The following is a 17,551-nucleotide window of genomic DNA, read 5'->3' on the forward strand; positions in this document are numbered from 1 at the left end:
CATTTGACTAATTGGGATTTTATCAGTAAGAATAAAGCATCTTCCTCTGGACCACCTTAGTCACTCTGACATAGAGAAACAAACTCAATTCAAGCCCAGGTGCAGATAAGAGGTTTCTGCAAACAGCACTGACATCTAAACTCTGTTCCAAGGCAACAAGACTGGGGTCCTAGTCACAGTTCAGATCTGAGGTCAAACCCTTTTATCAGAGTCCATCATATTCTGAATACATTAAATACTGGAAAAGGAAAAAGAAAGTATGGTACTTTTGGCCTCTACTCTTTGTAATGTAAATCAGTGCATCAGCTGTTAAAACAATAATTTGAACATCTTATAAAACTGAAAATGATGAATGTTTTTAAACAACTTTACTTTCTGTGCATAGGAAGACAAGTAGAAGTATATTCATTACAATAATTTGTAGTCTTAAAAAGAAGAACCTGGCAACAATGTAATGCCCATTATTAAATGAGTATAATACAGATAGATCTCATATGCATAATGCCGAGTAAAAAATCAAACTGCAGAAGTATACCTATACAACAAACTCATTTGTGTAAATTTAAAGAAAATACAAATAAGAGGAATGTAATCACTTCCCCAATTATACTTTCTGCTGCCTTAAATCTCTTGCTTTGGGAATTCCTACTTTATATATATTTTTATTAAGATTAAAAAAATATAGAAAAAGTGTGAACTCTATGAGTGGATAAAAATATAGTTTCCACTTATGTAAAACAGTAGAAAACCTATTGCTATTAACTGAATTGAACTCTTGTTTGTCTGAATTGAATAAAATATCCATGTAGTTGCTTTTGTGGTTGCTATTATTGTGTGATGACAATCTTTCTCACAATTTTCCAAAAGGCAGTTTTCATGTCCTTGTTCTTCAGGCTATAGATGATGGGATTCAGGGTAGGTGGCACCACAGTATAGAAGACAGATACCAGAAGACCCCAAACTGAGGGGGACTCTGACACTGGCTTTAGGTAGGCAATGGACCCTGTAGTGAGAAAAACAGTAACAACGACAAGGTGAGGGATACAGGTGGAAAAGGCTCTTGACTGGCCTTGCACTGACGGTATCCTTAGAACCGTGACTAAGATGTGGATATAGGAAACCATGATAGAAACAAAACACAGAAAATCCAAGGATGTTGTAATGATTACGGCTCCAGTCTCAGCAAGATAATTCTCTGAGCAGGATAGTTTGAGTAGTGAAGGGATCTCACAGAAGAATTGATAGACAAAATTCGACCTACAAAATGGTAAAGAGAAGGTCACAGATGTATTCAAGAACCCAGAGACAACCCCACTGAGCCATGAAGCAGCAACCATCTGTTTACAAGCCCTTTTTTTCATGACAACCTGATAATATAGGGGCTGGCAAATGGCTGCATATCGGTCATAGGACATTACTGTGAGCAAGGCCAGCTCTGCACGAGCAAACAGAACAACTAAAAAGACCTGTGCCACACACCCCAGGAAAGATATGGAACTACTTTGAGTCAAAGAATGGATGATGGCCTTGGGAACTGTGACAGAAATGAAACAAAGATCTAAGAATGACAGAGTCCTCAGGAAAAAGTACATGGGACTTTTGAGGTGCTGGTCCAAAGTGGTGAGAAGAATGATGAGGAGGTTGCCAACCAGAGCTACCAGGTAGATGAGTAAGAACAGTGTGGCGTGGAGGACTTGGTAATCCCTGATATCTGAAAATCTCATGAGGATGAATTCAGCCACCAAAGTGGTCAGATTGGCCATGATACACCTGTTCCTGGGGCTTGACAAAAGGAAAGACTTTGTGAGATTCTTTTTTATACACCTAAATATTGTGTGACTCCGTTGTTTGAAAGTTACATGTTCATTTCTGTTGAATGTCGTAAAGCAAAATTATTGTATGAACACAAATTAACCACTATCATCTGTGGTTTTCCAGTCTTCGTTATGTTTTTAAACTGCAAAGGTCTGAAATAAAATGAGGGGTTAATCTTGACCTTGACCATGTAAGAGCTATGGAAGTTGGGAGAGCTGCTGTGTTAAATTATCTGAACCCCAAAAGAGAAAAATGTTTGACTATTTCCTCAGTTCTCTTAATGATGCTACATGACTAGTACCATTTTGGATACACAGGACAGAGATTAATTCATAACACACAGTGGACACCTTAGGATATTAGAGCTTCTCTCTCAGTACCTTGCAGGAAGTTTAATAACCCTTTTGTGTGTCATGGATCACTTTGACAAAGGGATGAATTGCAGATTACGAGAAATCAAGAGAAGCCATATTTATGAATTGCAGATTATAGGAAATCAAGAGAAGCCACAAAAAAAAAACCCAAACCAAACCTGTTGCCTTTGGGTCAATTCTGATCCATAGTGACCCTAGAGGACAGAGTAGAACTGCCTCGTAGGATTTCCAAGGAGAGTCTGGTGGATTTAAACTGCCAACCTTTTCGTTAGTGGCCATATCACTTAACCACCGCACCACTAGGGCTCCTACTCAGGAACATCCAAATAGTCCGGGGACTTCAATTTAAGGACCCATTAGTTTATAATGGGATAGTTCTATTCATATGCATGCTGAGACAGCTTTTCCTCCTTTACATTCTACAAACACCTTTTCTAGGGTATATTGATGTGTATTTCTTGAAGAAAGAAGAAAATAAACTTGATAAGTATGGGACTTAATAAAATTAGCATATTATTCTACAACTATATTCCAAGTTTGAATATGGTATTTGTCACTGTGTCTAAGTGAGAGAATAATATGTATTCTGATTATCTAAATGAGGAAAATAACAGTAGTTAGGAGCAACAACCTGGAGTTAGATTAGCTGAGTTTTCAGTATTACTTTAAGATGCTTGATCTATAAACAATATGTAACCATTCCATTCATCATTATTATGATCTGAAAAAGTGGTGTGCAAAGTCCTTTGCTCACTTACTGCACAGACAAAGATACAGTTAACATCAGTTATAATAAGTAGTCCACCACTGCCTGTGAGTTTGTCATAGCATGTTGGCTTCTGTGATGATGCTAGACCATATGCCACCAGTATTTCAAATGCCAGCATGATCACCATGGTGGACAGCTTTCAGTGAAGCTTCCAGATTAAGACAGAGTAAGGAGGAAGGCTTGGCCATTTACTTCCAATAATTAGCAAAAGAAAACCTTATGGATCACAACAGAATATTGTTCTATATAGATGAGACCCCTAGGTTAGGGGATCATGGAGATGGTATAGAGCCAGGCAACATTTTATTCTATCATACATAATAAAGCTTGCTAGAATAAATAACAAAACTAACAATAAAGTTATTAGTTATATTAATTATAATAATTAGTATATGTAATATTTATCTAGTTATAACTATTATACCATCTCTATTATAATAACTCATTTTAATATTATTTAGAATAAATTATAGTAACAAGTACTATTTCCCAAAAGTTTGGATATGGTGACCTTTTCAAGCTTTTATGGAGCATTATTAGAAAACCTAATTAAAAAATGCTGAGGTAGAAAAATGTCTTTGGATAAATAAGAGTTGGAAGACCAAGTCCCACTTCCTTCACAATGATATGGGACTCATGCATGCAGATTCCCATAAGCCATGGTGGATATGGGCATCTATCTGCTTGCTTCTCCAGCACGAACAGTAATTAAAGGGCAATGACACATATTCTGGGAATGATTAAAATCCACCCTATTCCAAAGTCTCCCTCCCAACTATCTCTACCATTTTTGCATCTCATTCATATGCATAACAGTTTTAATTTTTGTCCAAACTCCTTCTCCAGAGGATTTTTTCTTATGTCTATCCCCAAGCCTCTACCTCAGCCAAAGTGATCTTTCTTATTTTCCCTTGAACGTGACATGTGGATTATCACTTTTGTAGGGGAAAGAATAACAACCTGTAACATTGAGTTGTAATATTCTGCGTCATGTTCTAAGCACTTTACTGCATCAACTCGATTAATTTTCAAACACTCCTAAGAAGCAAGTATTATGTTCATTTTATGAAGGAAGACAATGTGGCAAAGCATAGGTTAATTAACTTGTCCATTATCAAAGAGTGAATGAACAATGGAACCCGGGTGTGAATCCTTCCAAGCTGCTCTAAAGCCTAGGCATCCACACGTTCCACTATCCACTCTCTCAGGTGGTTGGATAGGGCTAGAAGTGGTCTGTCCAAGAACTAAGAGCTTAAAAAACACAAGAAGTTTTTATGCAAATAATTATAAATTTTCAAACAAATTACAGGTTTCATGATCACTATGAGAGAAAACAAAACAACAAAAATAATGATCGAATAAATAAGAGATCAAACATGTACTTATTTAAACAACAGAATATGACCGATGCCAACAGTTAAAAAAATAATAATAATTTTTTTTTTTTTTTTTTAGCCAACAGTTAGGGATCAGAAAAAAATGTAAAAGTATTCCAGAAATGAAGTGGCACTGGGAGACCAACATAATGAACTGAACGTAAACAGCATTCTTCAGGCAGGTGTTAGATCATGTTTAGGAAATTCCACGGGAATAACTGGGAGAATATAACAAACAGGTTAAATATGTGAAAATTAATTAAACAAGGTGCTGATACGAAACTCTCAGACAAGAAAGATATTAGGGGGATCAGCAAACATTCAATCTCAGAAAAAAATTAAAAAACGATATTAGTAGAGGAATGGAGATGCCTTCTGTTTAGTTGGGTAAATATTGGTGTTGCATACTGAATGATTTTTAATGTAGAAGAAAGACTAAATGATTCTGCAAATTATACTAAATTAGAAATTCAATTTTATCTATTCAATAATGCTTAAATAATATAATTAAAAATTTTAGGTGAAAGTAAAAGAGATGAGAAGTATAGCTGATCTTTTAAAAAAACTCACAGTAAATTGAATAGATTAGAAATATGTAGATAAAAATTAAAAAAATACAATTATGCTAACTTAATCATTTATTACCTAATAAAGCTGCTTAACATTAAACAGATATAGATTAGTAATTCATTTAATGGATTTGTTATTTTGTTTCTACTTTGATTTGCTCCATATTCTTGCAACATATTTTTTAAAATTAATTCTAGCATTTTAAAGTTTCTTCTGTGTGTGTCTTCCATTACTTCTCCATTGTTTCTTTTCTTCATTTTCCTACGTTTTTCTTTTAATGTCTTAATATACAGAATTATGTGTACGTGTATGCGAAGGGAAAAAGATACCTCTTAAATGATTTCGATTATAGTTTTTTCTTTGCCCTTTTCTATACTAAAAAAAAAAACTGCATTCATTTTGACGTAGTAGAAAGTCATTTTTGTTATAAAACAAAAAGCTTTATATCTGAATTATTTCATTGTAGGTGTTTTAAAGTAGGTTTATATATGTGTATATATATATATATAGCAATGATCTGCTATGTGAGCATGTATATATGTATGTGTATATGTATACATTTTTTTTTATACATTACTTTCCACACAAAAGTTAAGAACATTCCTCTTCACTTACACCTAAATGCCGATTATTACAATATGATCTCAACAACATAAAACAAATCTTTTTGATAGTATCTTGACAAACAAATCAAATTGTGTTTCATGGCAAGTTAAAGGAGTGGATTTATAGTTGATTTTTAATTTTTAAATTGCTGTATATTTCTGTCGTTTTTACCATCTTGGTAACAAAACCACTCTATTGTTTTGAATATAAAAAGTAATTTATATATTGTACAGTAAAGCCTGGAAACCCTGGTGGCGCAGTGGTTAAGTGCTAGGGCTGCTAACCAAGAGGTTGCAGTTCGAATCCACCAGGTACTCCTTGGAAACTCTATGGGGCAGTTCTACTCTGTCCTATAGGGTCGCTGTGAGTCAGAATCGACTCGACGGCAGCGGGTGGTTTACAGTAAAACCTGTGAAAGCTGGAACCTGTTTATTGCGGGAAGCTGTCAGAGAAGGAAAGCTAAAATATTTTCCATTAAAATAAGAGATAGAAAAGTGGTAAGAGCGCAACGTGTCAAAAGCAGAAAACTTGCACGACCCGGAAAAACATGACAGTCCCATCAAGATTCAGCTCTCACAAGTCTCACTGCACGTGTTTTACAAATAGTATTATACAAAACTTATACACAAAAATGTGTGTACGTGAAGATATATACTTATTGTGTATATTTTGGAGTGTAGGACTATATGTGACCATTTTACTACTACTTTCTTCATTTTTCCTACATTTGCAATTGTGAAAGACTATTCTCAACACATACACATTATGAGAAGGCAGGTATGTGAAGGCAGCAAGATAGAATGAAAATTAGAAAGCTAAAATGCCGGCCTAGGATGTAGCGTCTCTGCTTCTATCCCTGGATTATGTCTTCAATCACACTCTCTCTGAAATTAATTTTCCTCCTCAATATCTCGATACAAGGCATATTTGTTGTGGGCGTGCCTACTCTGTAGGCTTGTTATGCAGCTCAATTGGTGTTTAATAATTGAAAAGATATTTTTAAATTTCTATCTTATATACAAATCCAAACAAATACCAATATGTTTTCTGGACCAGTGATTTTGCTCCAAGATGTATACATTTAACTGATTTTAAAAATTCAATATTTTCCTTAACAGTGTTTTATACTATAGGTGGCACTAGATGATGCAAAAGTGATTAAAAGAGTCTATGAGATATTTTAGTCTAGTGAGAACTCCTAGTGTACAGTTTTTGCATGTCCGTGCTTGTATGTATGTGTACTGGCATGCATATGTGTTATGCATGTGTATGTGTATGGGTGAGGTGGGTAAGAGTTTAAGAAGCACTTTATTTATGACCTTCAAGGAAACTTTATGATGATTTAGTCTAACTTATTCATACCCTGGGTAAAAAAACTGAAACCCAGTGAAAATAGAGATTTTTGTCCATGAGCACAGAAAGGAGGTGTAAAAAACTAACAGTGCTATATATTTTTTAAATTTTTACCCTTTTTTATTATTATGTGATTTTACATTTATGAAATGAAGAGTCTGGGAAAAAATTCAAAAGAATAATTGTTAGTAACAGGAAGGAATAAGATGGAAAGGGTCTATACTAAAGAAAGTAAATTCAAATTTTGAATGATGAATAAAATATCAGTAAAAATGCCGATGAAGAAGAGTAAGTCAGATTAGGGACATCATGAATCTAGAAAATAGCAAGTATTTAATTTGCACCTTGAAATCTAAGTAGATAAGCAAGAGTAAATTCAATTTCAGTGGAGAAGAATAGTGGCAGAAACAAGAACTCTGTGATAGGTGGGACTGGGACAGCTCTGCTCTAGGTGACCTATTCTGGGACAGACTACGGTTTTGGAGGGTGACAAGACCAGGTGTAGTTTAAGTACTCATGAACCTTCAAAATCATCAAGAACTAGCCATTTCTATCAACAAAACCAAAATGGTGAGTTTTCCTCCCAGCATTTGAAACCTCTGCAACTTACATCTGTCTCTGTTTCCCACCCTACCTCTATACTGAGTGCCAAAAGAAGCACTCAATATAGAGATAAGAACACAATAGTTTAGGAGTCATGCTATAGCCAGAAGAGAGAATTCCACACACCACCCCAATTCTTATAGTGACTCAAGATTTTTGGGTGGGATAAATGAATTCCTGTATAAAATAGCTTATGGAGACTCACATTTTGAAACAGTAAAAACAATTGAGATATCATACATTGGTTTAGACCATATTTCTAGCCAGATAAGGGCTTAGGGGGAGCATTTGCATCATCATTTCTAATATCAATAATGAAAATGGTGGCAATAATGTCTATTCTAGGAAATCATAAGAAGTAAGTGTGAAAACAAATAATGTGCACAAAAACATTTTAAAATGGTACAACACAAAACACAAAAAGTGAACAAGAAATGAGAGATACATAAGTAAGCAGGTTTTCAATTCAGAAAAGCTCATGAGTAAAGAAGCATTTACTTACTTCTTAGGTATAGTTTTCTTGTTTTAGCTCAGAACTTTTATATTATAAGACCTGAAACTTCAGCCCTTTCTGAATATGACTAGAAATGTTTACTTTTGGTTTGAGTTTCCATATGCAATCTTTCATGTTATCCTCTTGTTGAAAGATTCTGAAAAGCCCCAGGAGGGTACGCAGAGTGGGCTGAGATCTGTCCATAGACTCTAACCTTCTCCCTGAAAGGGGGCTGTAGTCCCTGACTAAATAGGACCAGAACACATATCAGTCTTAATATAGAATTTCCAGAATGAATGAAAGACCTGGAAGCAAAACATGTAACATTTTATTAAGGAGTGGCATTCCAAACCAGTATTTCAGAAACCAAAAATATCCTTAAAAGACATGAAACACAATGAGTTAGCCTTATGGAACCCCAGAGATTTGCTCCTAGTTTATCCCCTAGACATCAGCTCTCCTTGAACCAAATTTGTGGAGGTAAAATCAAGATTTCTCAATTACCCCTGTCCCTTGCTGAAAGGCAGCTCTTTAGGGATGTCCCTTTAGTCTTGCATTATTACACAAAAACATAAAGGTTAGGTAGATAACGGAAGGGTAAGATATAGGACATTTTATTGCTTACTGGTATTAAACTTTATTTCAGTTAGAATCTGATTTTCCATAACTGTGGACCTTGGAAACCGTCCACATGTATCATTTAACGCTATTCTCATACTTTGAAGAAATAATGAATCACATTCATGGCAATGATTTGATACTCTAGTCTAATATAGTAGTCACCAGTATTGTAATCTTCTGTATATTAAGAAAATGTAATACCTAATTCCATTTTTAAAACTATAATTTTAATAATTAATTGAAACTAAAATAAAAATGCAATATTCATTATATATAGTGGCAATTGCATATACTACTCATGGTTTTGAAAACAAAGACATGCTGTCTGTGAAGTAAGCATTATAGAAATTCTTGAAAAAATAAAATAAAATAATTAGAGTATGAGAATATAAGCCATCTACCCCCACACTCAGCCTGAATACTAAGAGCCAAAAATGTCCCTATACACTGGCATGGTTTTGTACTATTTCTTCATCTCCGTTTTAGTTTCCGGTGGCTGTTGTAACAAAATACCACAAACTTAGCACTTTATAAGAATAAAAATATTATAGTCTCAGTTCTCAAGGTTAGAAGTTCAAAATCAGGCTGTCAAATGTGTAGACCAGTTCTGAGGGCTCCAGTGAAGAATCTGTTCCATGCCTATCTCTTAGCTTATTGTGATGGCCAGTCATCCTTGGCATTTCTTGGCTTGTAGATGCATTTTCACATGGAAACTCTTTGTCTATGCCTCTGCTCCTTTTTTATAAGGATACCATGCAAATAGGAATATGACCCACCATAATCCAGTATGATTTCATGATAACTGAGAACATCTTCAAAGCTCCTATTTCCATGTAAATTTATGCTCACAGGTACCAGGGGTTAGAATTTCAACATATCATTTTAAACAAGGCTGGCATTAACACAAAAAACACAAAATAATAAGTGTTGGAGAGGCTGTGGAAAGATGGGAACACTTATACACTGCTGGTGGGAATGTTAAATGGTACAACCACTTTGGAAATCAATTGCACTTCCTTAAAAAGCTAGAAATAGAACAACAATATGATCCAGCAATCACACTCCTTGGAATATATCCTAGAGAAATAAGAGCTTTTACGCAATACAGATATAGGCACATCCATGTTCATTGCAACACTGTTTACGACAGCAAAAAGGTGGAAGCAACCAAGTTGCCCATCAACAGATGAATGGATAAGTAAATTATGGTATATTCACACAATGGAATACTATGCATCGATAAAGAACAATGATGAATCTGTGAAACATTTCATAACATGGAGGAATCTGGAAGGCATCATGCTGAGTGAAATTCATCAGTTGCAAAAGGACAAATATTATATGAGACCACTATTATAAGAACTCAAGAAATAGTTTAAACAGAGAAGAAAATATTCTTTGATGGTTACAGGATTGGGCATAGAGGGAAAGAGAAGGGTTTTCACTAATTAGGTAGTAGATAAGAACTATTTTAGATGAAGGGAAAGACAACACACAATACAGGAAAGGTCAACACTACTGGACTAAACCAAAACCAAAGAACTTTCTTTTCATTTACTCATGATTTCTGCAATATCCCATCTCCAAACATGGTCAAGAGTGCAGTAAGCCACTGTTTCGAAAATCGCCCCACAAATATTTCCCCCCTCATTTTCAGGGTCCTATTAGGCACTGCCCTGGAAAATAGAGCAGTCTCAGCATTTGAAAAGTCTTTAGGACAATATCCCCTTATGATCTCTTTTCATTTTGTGAACCAGTTTTGAACAATGTCTTCGTCAGTCTCATTTAACTCCCCACAAGCTACACCGCAAGTGATTCCATGTTTTGTTTTGAAGCTCTAGAGCCACGTGTTATGTGCTGAAAATCATCAACTTTTAAACATTTTGCCGTTTCCTTTGCCACTGCTTGCAAGATAGATCCTGAAGTGGGACCATTATTGGCAGAGACTTGAAACTACTCAAAAACAGATTTGTTGATTTCTCTATAATTTCCATTCCTTCCTTTCTTAATGTTTACTTTGGTGCTGATCATGCATTTTCAATTATTTTGTCCTTTTCTTTCATAATTCAATAAATTAGCATTTTGCCATGATTGCATGTATTTATAGCTTCTTTGATGGTCCTTTTCTCTTCAGTTAATATTTTGACAATGTCACACTTTTCTTTCAGAGATAAATATCTCACTTTCTTTTCCATAGCTTTGAAGAACAAAGCTTTAAAAAAAGGAAAGAAATGAATTCTTATAAAAATTAAGGAATTTATGACCTTATCTTCTCAAAAAAAAATATCTCCAACAAAAAGAAAAAAAATGAAAACTATCAGCACAATTATATGATCAAGCTACCACACTTCATTAAAATATTTAAGAAAAAAACACTTGAGAAAAAAGCTTTTGCTTTTGTTCATACATAGAATGTGTTAAGTGAGGAAGTGCTTCTCTATTTTTTAGACAAAACAAGAAATTTTCAAGGAAAGAATTTCAAGTAAATGCAGAAGTAGGTCTTGAAAATTATAATGTGTATCAAAATTACAAATAGCTAAAGTGAAAACTGGAAATCCTGGTGGCATAGGGGTTAAGTGCTACCACTGCTAACCAAAGGGTCAGCAGTTCAAATCTTCCAGGTGCTCCTTGGAAACTCTACGCGGCAGTGCTACTCTGTCCTATAGGATCACTATGAGTCAGAATCGACTCGACAGCATTGGGTTTGGTTTTTGGTTTGGGTAAAGTGAAAACTAAAATCTAAAGATCAGGAGAAGTGTAAAACCTCCCAAGACAAGGAAAAAAACTTTATGTCACTAGATTTCAATGAATATAAAAAATTTATTATCATCTCTTACCTTTTTCCAAATTTAAGGACATCATTTTTCTCCGGAAAAATTTTACTGGCAGAAAAAGAAAAAGAACAGAGGTGGGGCCAAGATGAGAGAGTAGTCAGAAGTTTCTGGTGATCCCTCTTACAACAAAGACCAAAAACACGAGTGAAACGATTACACTTGTGACAAACGAGGAACTCTGAACATCAAAGGCAAAGTCAGAAAATGGACTGAGTGGCAGGGCAAGGGAGAGATGGTTCAGAAGCAGAGAAGAGTTCTCAGACCTGAATCACTGGGAACCCTCAGGCACCATTACCTGGAGCAACCACGATGGGACTGGCAGTAGCGCTCCTGACGTGACTTCCTCAGGGAGAGACAACGAGCTGCAGAGCCTGCTTACACCTCCAGAAACAGAGAACAACCCACTTGGCAAAAGCTAAGTACTTGCATTTATTTTACCACGGCCCCAGTTCCAAGCTGACTTCAGTGGCTGTCAATTCCCCTGAGCCTAAGATAGGTTCTGCCGAACACACTGAGCCATTCTCCTAGCCTTGGAGAAGGAATAAGCTCACAATTGGGGGAAAAGATAATTTGCCAGGTCCACTAAGTGAGGGAGCTCAGGACAGAAGCAGCTCCTGACCAGGCACAAACACCTCATAGACTCTGAATACATTTCACCACTGCATGGATCCGTGTGGGCCCATTTCAGAAACTGTTTCAGCTGTGTGAAGGAGAGGTTGATGTTTGATACCACTTTGCCTATTAAACAGCGTCCTCATCTACCCCAGTCTGGGTCCTAAGGACTGGTGGCTCCACCCACATCACCTAGCTACCTGTGACAGGGGTCCAAGGGTAAGTGGTACCTCCCAGTCCTTACAACCAAAAGCATTGTGTATCCATGGTGTGGCTGCAAAACCCAGATGCCTGTGCAGTCAAAGGAAGAGGGACATGCTTTCCTCACAGACACTCGGGGGACAGTTGTCAGCCCCCTGCCTTGTTCAGAGCATGACTGCTGCTGCAACCAGACACCTGTACCTACACCAATCACCCCTGCCCAGCTAAAATTGCGGGACAGATCCTGTACCACACACTTAATGGTGATCTACCTGGACACATAAGCTGAATCCATACAAGAAAAGTGAATGGACTCCTAGACTCATATACCTGATAACAGCTCTAGCCATCTGGTAACAGGACATTAGAGCTTCAAAACCAAAAATAATAAAATTAGCTCACTCAAGCAGCCTATTTTGGCATATCAAAACAAAGTAAGAAGCTAGGTTACAGTAAGAAAACATAAAATAAGCTTATACAATAATACATGGCTTGGAGACAACAGTCAATATCAAATCACATAAAGAAGCAGACTATGATCACACTTCAACAAGCTCTCAAAACAAAGAATTAAGGAATCTTCCAGATGAAGATATATTCCTGGAATTGCCAGATGTAGAATGCAAAAGATTAATACAGAGAACTCTTTGAGACATCAGGAAAGAGATCAGGAAGGAGATCAAGCAAAATGTAGGACAAGCAAAGGAACACACAGACAATGCAGTTGAAGAAATTAAAAGGTTATTCAAGAACATAATCAAAAATTTAATAGGCTGCAAGAATCCATAGAGAGACAGCAATCAGAAATTCAGAAGATTAACAATAAAATTACAGAATTAGACAACTCAATAGAAAATCAGAGGAGGAAAATTGAGGAAGTGGAAGGCAGAATTAGTGGGATTGAAGATAAAACACCTGTCAACAAAACATTTGAAAAAAAAAATCAGATAAAAGAATTAAAAAAAAAATGAAGGAACCCAAAGAATCATATAGGACTCTATCAAGAGAAATAATCTACAAGTGATCAGAGTACGAGATAAAGGAGGGTAACAGGAAATACAGAGAAAATTGCTGAAGATTTGTTGGCAGAAAACTTCCCTGATATCGTGAAAGATGCGAAGATATCTCTTCAAGATGCTCATCAAAATCCATATAAGATAGCTCTCTACAGAAACCCACCAAGACATATTATAATCAAACGTGACAAAACCAAGGGTAAAGAGGGAATTTTAAGAGTGGCTAGGGATAAATGAAAAGTCACCTATAAAGGAGACTCAATAAGAATAATTTCAGACTACTCAGCAAGTGATCCAATGGGATGACTTGTATAACACATTGAAGGAAAAAAAAATCCTGGCCAAGAATCATATATCCAGTGAAACTGTCTCTCAAATATGAAGGTGAAATTAAAACATTTCCAGATAAACAGAAATTTATGGAATTCATAAAAAACTAAACCAAAACTACAAGAAATAATATAGGAAGTTCACTGGTTAAAAAATCAATAATATCATATATCAACCCAAGGCTTGAACACAGGACAGAGAAACCAGATGTCACCGCAGATAGGGAAATCACAAAAATAAATCAAGATTAAAAAAATGCTCAAAACAAGGAAACAGTGATGTCATCATGTAAGAGAAAACAATAAAAAGGGGCTAAGGAATGGAGTCATAGATCTATCATATGGAGAAGACAAAGCAATAAAAAGAAATAAAATTTAAATTTAAACTTTGAAAAATAGAGATAAATATTAAGATAGCCACAAAAGAGACTTAAAAATCCTACTCATCAAAATAAAATACAAGAAAAACACAAACACTCAGCAAATATAAAAACAACAACAATTAAGTGGAAAATACAATATATAAACTACTCAGCATGAAAATTTAAGTGGGCAAAACAGTCAACAACGCAAAAAAAGATATCACTAAACTAAAAAAAAAAACTATACCTATCCATAATTACACTGAATGTAAATGGACTAAATGCACTAATAAAGAGAAAATGGCAGAATGGATTAAAAAAACACGATCTGTCTATATGCTGCCTGCAAGAGACAAGCCTTAGACTTAGAGACACAAACAAACTAAAACTCAAAGGATAGAAAAATTATAGCAAGCAAACAACAATAAAAAAAAGCAGGAGTGGCAATATTAATTTATGACAAAATAGACTTTAAAGTTAAATCTACCACAAAGGATAAGGAAGGACACATTGCAATGACTAAAGGGGCAATACAACAAGATGATAGAACCACATTGAATATTTATGAACCCAATGACAGGGCTTCAGGATGCATAAAACAAACGAACAGCATTGAAAAGTGAGAGAGACAGCTCCACAAGGACAGAACATATAGGAAGAAGCTCAATAAAAAACACTGGTGATCTAAATGCCACAATCAACCAACCTGACATCATAGACATATACAGAACATTTTACTCAACAGCAGCCAAGTATACTTTCTTTTCCAGCGCACATGGAACATTCTCTAGACCACATATTAGGGCATAAAGCAAACCTTAGCAGAATCCAAAACATCAAAATATTACCAAGCATCTTTTCTGACTATAAGACCATAAAAATAGAAATCAGTGACAGAAAAAGCAGTGAAAAGAAATCAAACACGTGGAAATTGAACAATACCCTGCTAAAAATGACTGGGTTATAGAAGACATTAAGGATGGAATAAAGAAATTCATATAATCCAATATGAATAAGCACACTTTCAGAATCTTTAGGATGCAGCTAAAGCAGTGCTCAGAGGTCAACTTATATTAATAAATGCACACATACAAAAAGAAGATAGGGCCAAAATCAAAGAATTATCCCTGCAACTTGAACAAATAGAAAGAAACCTTCAGGCAGCAGAAGAAAGCAAATAATAAAAATTAGGGCAGAATAAAATAAAATACAGAACAGAGAAACAACCGAAAGAGTTAAGACCAAAAGCTGGTTCTTTGAAAAATTAAAAAATTGATAAACCATTGGCCAAACTGACAAAAGAAAAACAGGAGAGGAAGCAAATAACCCAAAAAAGAAATGAGATTGGTGATATCACAACAGACCCAACTGAAATAAAACAATCATATGAGACTACTACTCCCAACTACCTTCCCTCTAATGAGACAGCCCAGTCTCTCCCTCCACTCTCTCTTTTCGTGTCCATTTCGCCAGCTTCTAACCCCCTCTACCCTCTCATCTCCCCTCCAGGCAGGAGATGCCAACATAGTCTCAAGTGTCCACCTGATGCAAGAAGCTCACTCCTCACCAGCATCCCTCTCCAACCCATTATCCAGTCCAATCCACATCTGAAGAGTTGGCTTTGGGAATGGTTCCTCTCCTGAGCTAACAGAAGGTCTGGAGGCCATGACCACCGGGGTCCTTCTGGTCTCAGCCAGACCATTAAGTCTGGTCTTTTTATGATAATTTGGGGTCTGCATCCCACTGTTCTCCTCCTCCCTCAGGGGTTCTCTGTTGTGTTCCCTGTCACGGCAGTCATCGGTTGTAGCCGGGCACCATCTAGTTCTGGTCTCAGGATTATGCAGTCTCTGGTTTATGTGACCTATTCTGTCTCTTGAGCTCGTGATTACCTTGTGTCCTTGGTGTTCTGCATTCTCCTTTGATCCATGTGGGTTGAGACCAATTGGTGAATCTTAGATGGCCACTTGCTACCATTTAAGTCCCCAGATGCCACTCCCCAAAGTGGGATGCAGAATGTTTTCTTAGTAGATTTTATTATGCCAGTTGACTTAGATATCCCTGAAACCATGATGCCCAAACCCCTATCTCTGCTACACTGGGCTTCGAAGCATTTATTCTATCCAGGAAACTTCTTTGCTTTTGGTTTAGTCCAGTTGAGGATAGGAGTGAGGATCAAGTTAATGTTCGGATATATCCAAACCCATTGCTGTTAAGTCGATTCTGACTCATGGCAATCCTATAGGACAGAGTAGAACTGCCCCATAGGATTTCCAAGGGGTGCCTGGTGAATTCAAACTGCCGACATTTTGGTTAGCATCCAAGCTCTTAACTACTGAGCAACCAGGGTTCCTTTGGATATATAAGTCTTATAAATTTGAGCTGACTTTCTCCCTAGAGAAAAAAAAAAAAATGTGGAAAAGTTTGTTTAAAATATATAAGGAGAAATCTCTATTGTTTGTACATAAATTACTAACATAAAATTATTAAAAATTTATTATTTTCAAAGAAAGAGGCTCAAAAAGATTATCATATGTATATGTGAAAATTAGCTATTTTAAAGCTATTTAAAATAACATTTAATAAACATACTAAATAATTCTGAAAAGAGACTGTGTGTGAAGTTTGACTGAAACTAAGGGAAAAACAAGGTCTGAAGAATTATAAAGCGTTCTGGAATATTTTCTATGGCTCTGAGAAAGAAAATCAATGGAGGATTGCTCAGCAAGTGAGGAAGACAAGAAATAAGATGTGTCTAGAGAGGAGGAATTTTAACGCTATAAAAGAGAAAGGAAAGCACTAAAAGTAGATGACCTAAGGTCAATGAGTGATGTGGTAGGAACCACAACTTATCAATGTTGTGAAAGACTTTACTAAAATCAAAGGAGACAAATGTGGGATTGCCAAAAGAGTATAAAAGTTTAATGAGTTAGCTTTAGGTTGAGCCAAAACTCTTATAATTAACACTTCTTGGAAATGTAAATATTTTCTTAATTTTTTTGAGACTGATTCTTCGTTAACAAATTATTTGTATTAATGGATACTTTTAACATTATAGTGGCATGAATATTTTCCTATGTAAAAATCATATCAAACAAATTATAGTTGAGATTATTAACATTGCATCTGGTGATACAGTAATGGTGGCAATTTTGATGTTCAGGCAATTCAAGAGAGACAATGAAATGACAAGGGATTAAAAGTATGGATATTAAAAAAATACATAATTTGTTAGGGAAAGCTGAGTTGAAAAATAAAGGGGTTATACTTAGCATGTGAAACTTTTGGATTATTATCTGTGGAAGGTAAATATTTGTGTGGGATCAGTGTCAAAATTAAGAGTAAATTTAGATTGTAACATAATGATTATAGAAACTGAATTTGTAAGATGGAAATAGCATTCAGAAGATAAAGATGTAAAGGTATCTCTAGATTTTATCTCAACTATATACAATTGAATAATGATAACTTTACATTGCTCATGAATGTAGAAAAACACTTTAAAATGTATTATAGTAAATATTCAGTATTTACTTCCTCATGGGATCACATAGAAATCTTCTTGACCAAGGTTTACTTTATCTACACCGGTGCCTCTTGAACTAGGTGTACTGAAGACC

At 35.7% G+C, this 17,551-nt stretch overlaps 1 protein-coding gene across 1 annotated transcript; it reads right to left on the reverse strand.

Moving 5' to 3' along the window:
- Positions 1-827: 827 nt before the first annotated feature.
- Positions 828-2,048, reverse strand: LOC100658269 (olfactory receptor 14A16-like). The gene has a single exon (XM_003423109.3). It carries the CDS (start codon positions 1,761-1,763, stop codon positions 828-830), a length of 936 nt encoding a protein of 311 aa, XP_003423157.3. The 5' UTR covers positions 1,764-2,048.
- Positions 2,049-17,551: the final 15,503 nt, after the last annotated feature.

This window comes from Loxodonta africana, chromosome 2 (assembly GCF_030014295.1).
Source record: "Loxodonta africana isolate mLoxAfr1 chromosome 2, mLoxAfr1.hap2, whole genome shotgun sequence".
NCBI classification, from domain to species: domain Eukaryota; kingdom Metazoa; phylum Chordata; class Mammalia; order Proboscidea; family Elephantidae; genus Loxodonta; species Loxodonta africana.

Bases quoted from the DNA above. Each gene is read 5' to 3' on its own strand.
- LOC100658269 (XM_003423109.3), bottom strand. From the start codon at position 1,763: ATGGCCAATCTGACCACTTTGGTGGCTGAATTCATCCTCATGAGATTT.